At 41.1% G+C, this 14,147-nt stretch overlaps 1 protein-coding gene across 1 annotated transcript in view; it reads left to right on the plus strand.

Annotated features, from left to right (window-relative positions):
* The window catches only part of hmcn1 (hemicentin 1), a 92,616-nt gene that overhangs the window by 18,429 nt on the left and 60,040 nt on the right, over window positions 1-14,147 (plus strand). The window contains 7 exon segments of the mRNA XM_073477320.1: window positions 3,206-3,276; window positions 5,616-5,774; window positions 5,862-5,984; window positions 7,229-7,400; window positions 8,736-8,842; window positions 13,577-13,697; window positions 13,803-14,066. Of these exon segments, the coding sequence (XP_073333421.1) occupies window positions 3,206-3,276; window positions 5,616-5,774; window positions 5,862-5,984; window positions 7,229-7,400; window positions 8,736-8,842; window positions 13,577-13,697; window positions 13,803-14,066 (1,017 nt within the window).

The raw sequence follows: 14,147 nt of genomic DNA on the forward strand, positions 1-14,147 counted from the left end.
GTATTTGGTGACCTGGGAATGAGGCTCAACAATCAACTTTCCCTCCAGTCTTATCCCCTCTCCTCGTTGAATGTTCATTAATTGCAGTGCATTTCCCCTCCAGTCAGCAGACTCTAAGCTGTCCTCCCACTGCCAAATGGCTCTGGATCAGAGCAGAGTTGAGTATTACTTCGGGTGTTTATTCCTCCAGAAACCCTGGCTCTCTCCTCCAGAGCTCACCAGCTCTCAAGGCTTAGCAGTGGCTCTGTCTCACTGCTCCGTTTGGTCTTAACCACACAACTCTCTGCAAAGCCACATGACATGCACAACTTTTTCGCTCAAGCTGAATATTTTCTACTTGTGTATTTGCTTTGCACTGGCTTTGTATATACGTCTTACTTTATGTTTGGTGTAAACACAAGGAAATGCTTGGGGCTTTTAATTATTAAATTCTGAGTGAAGTTTATTGTTCCAGTTCGCTGGAGACAATAAAGTTTATTGTTAACCTGTCAAATATCCTGCATCATGCGGAAAAAGTGTTTGATAACCACATATGAGGGGTTTCACTGCAAAAAATGTGTGTATATTGGCCAGATTTTTTACTCTCTTATATTGGCATCGGCCCCAAAAACTGCACATCTGTCAGACTCTACCATAAAGGTTCTTTAGCACAAGGGAACAATGGTTTGAGTCTCCAGACCTGCGGGGAGAACATATTTTTGAAAATGAAGCAGTAATGATTTCCCTTCTCTTAACCACAATGCCTGAGGTGCTCTTGGAGAAGACACTCAACCCCCAACAGTTCTGGTGGACTGCTAGAACTTGGAAGCTCCCGGGCACGAATAATCATAACTTTGGAAATGACACTAAGACAAGTACTCATGCTCTGGTTTCTAAATGTGGATAAATGCACATTTAGAGAGAGAGTAACAATGAACAGCAGTGCTCGCTTTATCTTGAGATGTCAAAGTCAAAGATCATTACAAAGTTTGATGAGTTAACTTCATGTCATCTCATACTGTTTGGAGGTCATGACTATTAGCTTTGGTTTTCCACAGTGCTGGTGCAAAGAGGGTGCCTGTGGTTACGGGCACCATAGCCAAAATGGTCTAAAGAATACTTACAACAGCCATGGGAACTTCTCCCACAAGGAAAGAGATGTCAGTTTTTCCATCTCTGAAAACTTTGGCCGGAGATCCATGTTCCGTTCATAGCAGCCAGACACATTTCCATGTTAGTTTTAAAAAGTGTCTCTGATCGCTGCAAATGTTCCTGCCCTCCACCTTGAGAATTTACAAGGATGCCAAAATCTGGGTAATTTGGAAAAAAGGCTTTTTACTTCTTTGTGTATGTTATTATATAAAATGAAAGTGCTTGTGGAGTGTTTCTCAAGAAGAAATGTAAGGTGATACTGCTTGAAACGAATGGAAAGAAAATGCTTCTGATTCCTCCTTACACAAAGTTATGTCAAATTCAAAAGCCTTAAATGTTTTTACTAAAAAAAAACAAACAACTGAGACAGAAGAATAGAAAGTTCTGAATGATAAGTGTGTTTAATGAGGCTCAGCACTCCACTTAACGGCCAAATTTCTCAGGTGGGAATCTAGACAGAGTTGAAGACTGTAAAATGCTTCAAACTGTGTCCTTTTTCAAAAGTCAGGGATCCTTTGAAATTACCTCTCTTCAACAAGGGAAACCTTGTTTTCCAATCTGCTTGCATGTGCAGAGCTGTAGTGTGTGTGTGTGTGTGTGTGTGTGTGTGTGTGTGTGTGTGTGTGTGTGTGTGTGTGTGTACCTGAGTGTGTGCGCAGCCCTTCATCAGGCTCATTCCTCAGCACAGCTGCAGTGGCTGAAGTCACACAGTTTGACTCAAGAAGGGGCTTAGCAGCTCATTAACGGATAGAACAAAGTAAGCCGAGAAACAGCGGTGACTACCAACACTGGCAGAGGTACAGAGCACAGGCCATGTTGTCACGAAGTGGTGTCGATGCTTTACATTTACGGTACAGTGAAAGATGGCCTCACTTGGGCCAAATCCTAAGTGAACAGTGACACAAGAGCATTACATTCACTGAAATGAAAAGTCTTTCATCTGCAACCACAGAGAGGCCAAAAACCCAAGGAAAGGCACCTTCACTTTCTGCCTGGATACACAAGATGGATGTCACGATGAAGACATTTTCCTACTGTTTGATAATCTCATGACAATACCTAACAGTCCGCTTTAATTCAATCAAGCCCAGTCCAATGTCAGGTAAAACATCTTTAAATTTTCTAGATCCAGATTTTTCCTTGAGAAATTAACAAAAATGTTGAAAAACCACCCTATCTCACAATGTTAAAGAAAGTGAGAAAACATTCCTGGATCTGTCTCTTTATCCAGATCTTTTCTTTGCTGAGACCCTTCTTCCATCCAAGTTTAGTGGAAATTAGTTCAGTAGTTTTTGTGTGATCCTGCTGACAAACCAATAAACCAACAAAACAGTGGGCTCTTTTGTTTTGTAGTTGCAGGCATACTTTATAACCCTATCCAGTTGAAGGTCTGTCATACTTCATATTTACTGCGTAATTGATTCTATTCAGTTGTTTACAGAAATCATCATGTTGCTCACAAATGAGAGCATGAGTAATCCCAGTGGAATAACAGTGCAGTCATGCTCGACTGCTTTCAGTAAACTTGGCGACAAATTCATCCGATCATTCATAAACTGACATCACATAATGTTTTTGGTTTTTTTAACTCGTTCTTCTTAACTTTTTATCCATTAACAGTATGGGTGTCATCATTTGCCCCCATTTCTGCTCCAGATATACAGGAAGTACTGTATATCTGGTCTCAAAAGTCTTTCAGAGCTCACATTTCTTATAAGCACAGACCTTCAAATCATTGTCATCATTATATCAAATCTGCCTTCAGTAACATTTTAAAACTATGATCTTCCTTGTCATTCCTTTTATGTTTTTATCATCTGTCAGTCTTTTGAATTGTTATCACATTTCCTTCTTTCTCTCTCCCCGTTAGTTAAATATATCACCCTTCCTGAAGTTTTTCCTCACTGCAGTCCATATTGTGACATTTTACTCTGGATGTCCGTACACAGCTGCCAAAACTAATATTTGGCCAAAGAGAAGAGTTTAGGAAACAAAAATGCTTTTGGTTATTTATCTGATGCTTAGGTCTGTGGCCCTATTAATCACAGAGCCTATTTCTGTTGTTTTCTTGCAGAGATTGGACCTGTAACAATCACAACAGACCCCAAGAAGTTCCAGTATGAGCTGAGAGAGCTGTACGTTCAGGTGAGTTCAGACGGAGAGATCACATTCATCAATCCAAGGAGTCAGCAGCAGTAGCATAAGGTCATCTGGCCTTGATAAAAGCAGCAGACTGTGACGTCTGGGCTGGAACGTTCGTTAGCTGATTAAAACCAAGACCGATCAATCAGTCCACATTGAATGATGAAAGAAGTTCGTGACTTTCTATTACTTTTACCATTTTAGTGGATTTTTTCGTTCACATAATGTAGCAAGGGGCTCTAATGCTCCAAGGCACTGGTCATATGTTGACCTTGCTTTTTGAAAAAACCTTCTTCAGACCATATGTTTATTTGCCTTCCTGCACCATTACAAACAAATATATAAACAAAAACATACAATGGCTAGAAAGATAAACAGACTTCTGCCAAGTTCGAGTATTTGTGTAATCACTTGGAGAGAGAAGGAAATTGTGCAGAAATCCTGTTTTGTAATACTAGAGAAAAGCAGAAAAATTGCAAAACTGGTACTCTTGATGTCAAAGGATGACAGAGAGACGGACACAAACAGAGACAAGTCGTACTCAGAGGTCTGTCCTTTGAAGAAAAAGATTTGGCCAGTGTCAGTGCATCCTTGGCGTGTGCTGCTGCTAATCTGGAGTGCGAGCGTGTTGTGTGCAGCATGGAAGAGATCCAGTTTCCTCTGACTTGCTGCTTCATTCCTGAGTCTGTTTTTCCTCCCCTCACCTCTTCACCTGCACAACCCCTGAAGAGGTTTTGGCTAGAGTGCATGGAAAGATACTCTTTGGAACTGACATTTTCTTGAAAATGAAATTCTTCTGACGTTAGGGCCATTGTGTGTACGGGTGAAGATGTTAGGCAACAAAAGTGCACAATCGGGCTGAATGTCAGGGGTAATCAAGGGATGGGTGAGTGGATTTTTTGGTCAAAGGGGAGATGTTGGGGTTCAGGACAAACAGAGGATTAATGTCTCTTCACCTTTCACCCCCCTTGGCCTGAAATCATGGGTCACTCCAATCCAGATGTTACTGATCTTGGGGCTGATGCATCATGGCTAACTACTGAACCCCTCAGACACACAGAAATCTGTCTGCTGGGCTGCTTCAGAGAACATGTGTCTTTGACCCTACCAACAAGACAGAAACAGAGAGTGGACAGTGAGCAGTGGATGACAAAGACAGATCAAACTGATTGATTTTGAAAGTGGTGTAGAAATACAGCAAACTATGCACATAAGTCCCTCTCTGTTTGAATGTAATTTGAATCTAATTCCTCTACATGTTAAACATTTCGTATTTCCTCGAGCCACATATCCAATGTTGGGAGCTTCTGGCTAGCAGTGTGTACAGGGAGATGGCCTGGGCCTCTTATCCTTCACTCTACAGGACTCAACCACCCCATAGCGGCAGCGGAAATGCAAATGCAGTTTTATTTAGAAATTGAATCTGGAAGAGAAATTTAAACAATCAATGACAGAGTTGGTAAGTTTGCAGAACTGTTATGTGTTGGCTTTTGCTCTACTAAATGCTTTCTTGTTGTAATATTAATTTACCTAGTAAAAACACTGTGACACTACAGGGGTGTTATGATTTTCCAAATCAATGATTAACACTTTTTAGAGGGCTATGCCATTGCTAGCACATCTGGATTTATAATGATCAACAGATTTTTTTTCCTGACTATAGTTTACATTTAAAAAATTATTCTCCAAAAACATGGACGTTTTACAAAAGCAGCTTGAGTTTATCCACGTTGGCTTTTTTGCAGGTTAGGGTTAAGCAAGGTCAAATAATATTCACCAAAAATAGAGGATTCAGCAATAAACAGCAAAAAAAATAGAGATTCAGTTTGTAACAAAGTTGTTTTTGTATTCTATCTGTCCAGAGGAAACCAGTTCTGTTCATTTCAGTTCTTTTTACAACTGTGGACACCACAGAGGTGTAGTAGTTCTGTTCATACTACTTTCTGGAGTCAGCTTGGAAAACATATCCCACTCATGCGCAGTTGGTAGATGTCTATTTAAGTCACACAGAACCCAGAACTGGTGGGCGCAGAAAATAAAATTGCGCTGACATTGGAAGGACAGAAAATACCAAGTACAGTACAACACCAAGTTTAACTATGACCTCAACAATCAACATCTAATGACATTTAGATATTTCTGATAACGTCACCAAAAACAGAAGATCATGAGCTTCGTAAAGATAGATGTTCTGGCAGGGATGTTGTATTAGATTGCATTAGACTGTACAGGTGTACAACATATTTGACTGACAAATCAAAGAACTGTGGCAGTGACTCACAAACTCACACAAACCTATTTACATGCATACCATTTGCTGACGATACCTTTCTGTTCCTCAGGGAGGAGGGGACTGTCCAGAGATGAGCGTTGGTGCCATCAAGATTGCCTTGGAGATTTCCTTGCCAGGATCCTTTATTTACGTCTTTACAGATGCCCGTTCCAAAGATTACAAGCTGACCCACGAAGTCCTGCAGCTCATTCAGCAGAAACAGTCACAGGTTTGGATATTATCGTAACATATCATACAGTATATTAAGTTTATATGTAAAGAGATCACATGTTTATATGTGTGTATATGTGTGTAGGTGGTGTTTGTGCTGACAGGGGACTGTGATGATAGGACTCACATTGGCTACAAGGCTTACGAGGAGATCGCCTCCACCAGCTCCGGGCAGGTCTTCCATCTAGACAAGAAACAAGTCAATGAGGTAAGTGCATTACTGAACTCTCGCTTTGCTTCTTTGCAAGTACAAATGTTCAAGTTTCAGAGTCAAAATAAAAACTTTATAGTTTCAAAAGATGTTCTTTGGTCACAGTACTGAAATCATTTCAGCTTTGCCTCGATTGTACCTCTAGGCTGTGTAAATTAAACGTCAGTAGAAGGTTTTACAGCATCTCTCGTGTCTTTTGCTGTGCCCACGTTCAAGTCTGGACTCCAGATCAAATGTGCAGGAAACATTTAATTGATTGATGCATACCTCAGCTCTTTCTAACCTTTCCAAGAAGCGTAAATCATCAGTCTTGGACTGGGCAGTGAGTCAAAGTCTCAAGTTTTGAATAGTATTGCTGTTTTATTGCTGTAAGATAAGAGTCCTTGCTGAGGGAGAAAGGGATTCTGGATTTGAACGCTCTTTGTTCCACTTCTCAGTAAGAATTGATTTGATATTAATATTTATGTAATCACCTTCTCTGTCTCTCTTGCTTTGTCTTTCTGTTAAATCTGCTCATGAGTAGCTTCATTTTCACTAAAAACATTTGCAGGATTACGTGCAACACCCCTTTTATAGTCCATGCCACTAGGGCAGATTTCAAAGGAAGCAGCAAAGTAAATTGGAAATGAAGTATAGTTTTGAGGAACACAAGTATCAAATATCCTGAACATGGTTTGGTTTGTTTTTGCAGTGCTTAAACATATTCAAATTGACAATGAATCTAGAAACTGTACTGTTCAGTCAATTCATTTCTTTTTCTCCGTGCACCCAGCTTTATCCTGAGACTTTTTGAAAAGACTGCACTTTGTATTATTACTCTCACATCTCAAATGCCTGCTCCTTTACAAAGTCTGAGTTAAATAGTGTCTGGGTCTCACACAGTAGCCATGAGTTCTCCGTAGGGACACAGGGGAACAGGAGGGCAGCACATGAGGGAACATGACTTCCTGATGAAAGCTTTGCACATGTTGAGGGGATGACCTTGTATGCAGCTGAGTGGGTAAATGTGTGTGTGTGTGTGTGTGTGTGTGTGTGTGTGTGTGTGTGTGGGTGTGGGTGTGTGTTAGTTGGTAGATGAATTGTGTTTGCAAATGAATAACGACTTCCTTAACGAAGTTATTTTTTAAACACCGAGGTCTAAACATATTGAACCTTATCTAGCTTGTACCCCATCGTAGAACTTTTTCCACAATATAAATGATAAACAATGCATTTTTCACATTTTCTTCCCTTTCCTGTAGGTTCTGAAATGGGTGGAGGAGGCGGTGCAGTCATCCAAGGTCCACCTGCTGTCCACGGATCACTTCAGCGGGGTCAGCAACACCTGGCAGATGCCCTTTGACCCCAGCCTCAAGGAAGTCACCGTGGCCCTCAGCGGCCCAGCACCCAAAATTGAGATAATAAACCCACAAGGTAAGAGAAGTGTTACCATTCATTAAAATGAATATCTATAGGATTTCTTCATTTCTTCATTTTTGAAATTGTGGTATTAATTATGGGCGGTCGTGGAAGTAGAAAAAGCCTAAAAAAAAAAAAAAATGAGTGCAGAAACATAACAAAATCAGTTGCTTTTATACAGGTAACAAGGGCTCACTGAGTCACCACATCTCAGATCTCGTCCCATCTGAACATGTATGGGAGATTTTGATGAAATGAGGATGTTGGATGATGAATAATTTGTGTATTTATCATGTATGACTGAGGAAGTGCTCTCACTCTGTGGCACATGACATGAGGAAAATAGTCCTTTCATTGTTGCCCATTTTTCACATGCAAAAGGAAAGACCACTAAAGATTGCTGGCTTAACATGACAGCGATTGTATTTTTTTTCTGTATCAGTACTTCAAAATTCCAATTAAACACACACAAAAAAACAAAAAACTATTCTGGTTGTTCCTGGGTCAATTATGTTGTTTGGACAGATAATGGTATGAACAATGATAATGAGCATTGAGACACTTACAGTGCAGGTGCAGTGGATTTTAAAAGCAGACAAGCCTTTAAGTAGCTTCACACTTAAGTATAATCTTCAGGTTTTGGTCTCACACTCTCTAAATCAATGAGCAGATGAAGAGGAGGAAACTTTAGTTTTTGGGAAATAGAGCTGTCTACTAGCACAATCGCAAGACTCAATGTTTGTGTTGTACATTGGATATGTTGTAACTCTACGTTTCAATTTTATGTTGTGACAGCGCTGTGGTGAAGATCTGGTAAGGTTTAGGCACAAAAACTCCTTGGTTGGGTTACGAAAAGATTGTTGTCTGGGTTAAAATACCAGGTTTTGTTGCCAGAAGAATGGCCGCAAAATGTCATGATGTCTTGCTAAAAAAATACCAGTGATCTCAAACAGCCGTCTTGTGAACTGTCTAGAGAAAGTGATCTTATATTAATGTAATCTGAAATATGTCACTTAACCAGTATTGTAGAAATGCTGACATGATACATAGGTAGCGTAGACATTTATTGTGTCTGTGATTTGCCAACATTTTATTCTGGCGACTTGGCTGTAACTGAGGAATCTAGCTGTGGAAGAGTACAGCACACAGATCAGCTAGAGTTAAAGTAATTACACCAAACACAAACCTATTTTTTTCTCTATGATCGGTCTGGATTGGACAATAATCTGCATCTTTATAATTTAACAACAAACATCAATATAACCAAGATGTGTTTAGCGCTTTTATTTGCATCAATCAAAGCTGCAGAAAAGATGAATAATTGTGTCTGTGTTCACGGTCGGCCTTTAGGGAAGCTGGTGGGGAAGAGTGATGGCCTGACGGAGCTCCTGCACATTCCCAACTCTGCCAAAGTTGTCAACATCAAGGACCCACAGCCTGGGATGTGGTCTATCAAGGTAAACAATTCATTCTTTACCCGGGAATGTGTGTAAATTACTTCTCCCAACAATTCCCAGAGCTGAGCTTTCTTTCATAAAGACTTACTGCAAATAGTTCAGTGGTGTAACCTTGGAATGAGGTCACAACTCACACACCGGGAGGGAGCTATGCCCTCGAGGAAGGTTCTTAAGTTGAATTACTGCAGCAATATATCAACATGTTGAGATACAGTGATATGTAATCAATTTAACATGCGTGACGTCTGGTGAAAGCATCTCCGAGCAAACAAAAACATGATCACAAAGACACATTTGAGCGCTGAGATGATTTTTAAGACAGGCCTGGTAGATGAAGATAAAGCATGTTCAAGGCAAAGCTGTCAACACAAACTGCTACATTTTTGTTTGGGGTACCTTTGCTGTTGTGTGAGTTGAAACTGTTAGCACCCTGCTGTCGAGGTAATGCAAAAAAAGGTCACACGTTTGACTGCCCGCACTGTCAGTGCCAGATGTTGGAAAATGACAAGCATTTTTACCTGAGTGATTTGTTGAAGGGGCCTCGATGGCCCCTGTGTTCTCTGTACACTCCTGCTGGGGCACTTTCCCTCATCTCTGCATAGCTGTGTTATGTGTTAGATTTACAGTGGAAGAGATTAGATGAAAAACTGTGTCATCCCTGTGTTTACTCTCAAAAGCCCCTTTTACAGATTGAAAAAGATGGAAAAAGACTGCAATAACGAAGACCCTTCTTTGCGCTTTAGATGCTGAAGAAGCCTGATGGTCATGATGTAAAACACAAGTGTTGACGTGCAGTGTGACAGTTTTCATACACGTCGGGCAGCGCTTTCTAAACACTACGTGGCAATAACAATCATTTACTGTACAGCACTTTTATCCCTCCTCCCCACAACCCAAACATTGAGACGATGTCCTACATCTTGATTGGCTATAGCTGTATAAGTCAAACCTCTGCAAAGAAAAACTGCTTTTATCCTGTGGCTGTGAAGAAAGCAGGAAGACTCTCATCATGTGGATATGTTTGATGTCAATCAAACTGTACACACCTGGGTGAAGTGCAGGTTAACCTGTCAGTATCTTTGCTGCCCACAGTATGCCAAATAGGATTTAGGCAGAATATGATGGAAACTTCATTAAAAAAAATAAATAAATGCAGTCACAACAAAGATAGGTAACAGCAGCTGTCATTTTTCCAGACTTGCAGATTGCAAAAAGAATCGTCACCTGGGCTACTGAATCAACCAGAAGGCAAAGGATATATCAGAAGCTAAAGGGCAGAATAGAAATGTTTAATTTTTTGCTTCACTCGACATTATATCAACATTCAAGACCACATCTCAGCATTGGGAACATATGCCACATTGTCCCACACAGACGTACTCTTTGTCACACATTTAGTTTGTGTGGATCTGGTCGCCCTATATGGCAATTTATCCTGTCCTCTGCTTGGAGAGTAAGGAGCTCCTGGTCCTTGTTGTCTCCCAAATTATGTTTTTGTTTGCTGTTCTTCTTCTTTAAGATAGTTGCTAACCACTGCTAGCTGCCTTTTCAAACTCCGGGTGGTGGGTCGCACAAGCAACTCGTCGTCTAAATGTCACACCCCTGTCCTGTCCTGTTGGCTCACCAGCTCAATCTTAATACACAGATTACAGCATACAACTACAGTCTCTCTTTCTTCTCTTTTTCTCTTTTTCTCTTCTTCTCACGGCTTTTAATGCCGCTCTAATCCCCCACAGGTCATTATGGGAGAACCATTGTATTTAAAGTTTATAATTGCATGCATTCATTCATCAAGATGGAGAGCTATCTCAAAAAAGTAACATGGATGTGGATCGTGCATTCAACCGGTATTGCATTTTTGTTTTTGAACTTGAGGAGGTTGATTTACTGTATAAGATGAAACAAGGCTTTTCCAGCTGTGTCTGCACTTAACCCACAGGTTAATCTCATGCTGTGGTCTGTCACTAAACACCAGCGTACTGTATGGAGCCTTTTCTCTGTTCACACAGGAAAAACTGGCAGGAGATCGACATTTCTAACTGCAGCATTGCTGGCCTTATTTTTCCCTCCTGTGTAATAGAGACTAAAAACACTCCCAATATGTTTTGTTACCTCTGGCAGACCTTGTGCAACTTTTGATCGATTTTTTAAGATTAGATTTTTTGGCTTCATAACACTCAGTATTCTCTACTGGGGGTGCTTCAATGAAACTTTGGGATTTAAAGATGCTCATAATTCTGCATCACTGTGTGTTCTGTTTAACATCAGTTCAAACACCCTAACAGAAGGTTTTGATTGAGGTCTTTGCGAGTTAATATGTTGATGACAGTGCTCAGAGAAGTGATGAGTGAAATCAAACAGACAAAAGATTGATTGCATCCTACTGTCTCATCTCTGTCCTGTGTTTGCCTCTTGTTCTTTTCCCTGTCTCACCTCTCTTCATGAGTCTCTTGTGCATCTTCATCCAAACACATTAACTCCTCTAATGCTCTCCTGCAGAGACGCACAGAAGGATCTTCTGTTCTCTCTCTTTAGTCCCATTACATCTTGTTTTTCCCGTTTCTCCTCTTGGACGCTGCCTTTTCCATCCTCAGTCCCCCACATCGCTGTAACAGGCTCGCAGACTAAAAATATCTCCCTCTTATCTGTAGATGTTGTTTCCCAGGACATCTTACGAAATGTGGATAAATGCTTTCGGGGGATTTCTGTGTTCTGCCATGCTGGGTTTCAGTATGGCTAATGGCCCGTGACACCCCAGTGTCAGGACCATAGCCTGCAGGCTATAGATTGTGTGCGAAAAGGATTTTGATCCCTTTTAATCTGCATTTAATTGGATGTTGTGGTGGAGTGTAGATGGTGGGCTCACATGGATGGACATGTACAAAACAAAGACAATTCAGAGTGCTTTGCATAACACATGGAAGACTTTCATTAAAATGTTACATAATGTAATCCTTAAGGAACCTGAGATGTTTTAGTTTTGTGTACTAAAAAAATGTGTTGAACAAATCCTATGTTCACATCATGTTAAGGTGCAAAACAAACCATGACTGTTACATGTGTGTTCTCGACATTTACATCATTTGGTCTTCAATGTAAATCTGTATCAGTTGTCTCACTTCAGCCACACAAGAGCTGCTTCAGCTGAGTGTGGATGTCTCCGAGACTTGTACCGTTCAATCCGTCCTGGTGGGTGTGACATTGGGAAATGAGCTGTTTTAATGACAGGGACTATTCTTGTCTTTGGTAAGAGCCTGACCTTTAAAGGACCCCTCCCCTAATTATGGCCTCATTTACAACCAACTAATGACCCGGGATAACTCCATGGTGGCCATTAGGGCAGGGTTGATGACCACGATATGTATTGTTTTGCGTGATGGCAGGCATTAGCATTTTAGGCTGTGCCTGATCCCCTTTGTCCTGATGTTACCTCATTGTTTGAGCCATTTCACCTCCAGCTTCTTTTTATCCGTCTGCCTACATGCGCTGCACTATCCTGTCTGGTAGTTTTCTTGCTACAGCGAATTTAAGTTTGTGTTAGGTAGAACTGTAAAATGCTGTAAATCCACACATTATCTTTCATTTCAGGCAATTGCAAATGACAGTTTAGGTTTGCATGCCTCACTCTGCATTGTGAGTCAGTGTCTGTGACACCTCAGGTGAGGAGTTTCCACCTCTCACCAACCTATATTTCATTGTAATTACTCTGTCTGTGTCTCTTTCAAAGCTTCAAAAGACCTCCACATGATGAGGAGCACATGAGCCATTAGCCACTCTTTGATTATAGAGGTTGTGTTTCTGTAATTAAAGTGTGAATGTCAGACTGAATGGGTCATCTCTGAATTGTGGATGTTTTATAAGCTCGGGTGTGAGACATTTGACAGTCAGCTTTGACTTACTTTAGAGTGGCTTGTCTGGACATGCAGGGATAGTTGGCATACAAAAGGCTGTTACACAACGGTCCCAGTGTGTCTGTGTCTGTCATTTAGACCACTCAGTGTTGCCTTTGAAAAATCTATTTTGTTTTCTTGAGTTGTATAAACTTTTTTGACCAAATCAGTCTGATAGAAACATGTAATACTACAGATTAGGTTTGGGAAGAAATGGTAATGTTGGCACGATTACCCTGTCCAACATAACTGCCATTCACAACATTATCCCCATAATCATTAAAATATTCTTAAAACTCGTGAAAATGCACTAAAACATACCGGAATCACATTAAAGGTGCAATATGTAAGATTTGGCCACCTGTTGAATTCATATTGCAAACAAACAGGGGGCAGCATTTCACCAAAGTAGCCACTGCTAACTTCTGCTAACTGCTGCTAACTGTAGCTGCTGTTATTGCTAATGAGCTCACTTGGCCGTGCAGCTAGCAGTCGTTTTAGCCGACTCTGCCCGGGCCGGGAGCTTGGAGCACCAAGGGAGTGTTCGTTAATGCGGATCTGCTCGTCAATGAAGTTATGTGTAGTTTGGGAACAGAAGAAGACACTGAATACCCCGGTCTCTATAATTTGCCTGAAAAGTAGATTTTGGATGCCTTCAAGATCGATCACAATTTATAAATCATCAGATCGCCCACCGCTATCGTGAAAACAATTGCCTAATCCTAACTTTATGAGGATATAGCTAGAAAAAACACAGATACTAACTTGAAGTTCTGAGTCACATAATCAGACATACAACTAGTGACCTGGACATATGTCAAAATGTCTCCTTTCTTTGACGCAGACCTCTAGTGAAGGAAGACACTCGGTTCGTATCTCAGGTCTCAGCACCATCGACTTCCGAGCCGGGTTTTCCAGAAAGCCCACCATGGACTTCAAAAAGACCTCCAGTCGGCCAGTTCAAGGTCAGTGAGGTCAACCTTACCAAATTATGAAACATAAAAAAGACACCACAGCTGTTGTCTGTTTTCGCCGTCACCTGTTATATTCATGTTATACCCATTTTCCAGGTATTCCCACCTACATCCTCCTGAACACCACTGGGCTTTTACCTCCGGCTCGGGCTGACAGGCTCGAGCTCCTGTCAATCACGGGTGAAGTGATGAAAACTTTGCCGATCCGCTACTACCCTGAGCGGCAGCCGTACGGCCTCTGGAACATCACTGAGTTCATTCCACCCAATGAGGCCTTCTTCCTCAGGGTGACAGGATATGACCTGGACGGTTTCCTGTTCCAGAGAGTGTCCAGCGTTTCATTCTCCAGCATTATACCTGGTCAGTGATGCAGGATGTCATCCATATTTAGATTTAGTAATCTGATTGATTAACTGACTGAGTGATTAACTTTGTTTGTTC

The sequence above is a fragment of the Pagrus major genome, chromosome 11 (assembly GCF_040436345.1).
Source record: "Pagrus major chromosome 11, Pma_NU_1.0".
Lineage (NCBI taxonomy): Eukaryota > Metazoa > Chordata > Actinopteri > Spariformes > Sparidae > Pagrus > Pagrus major.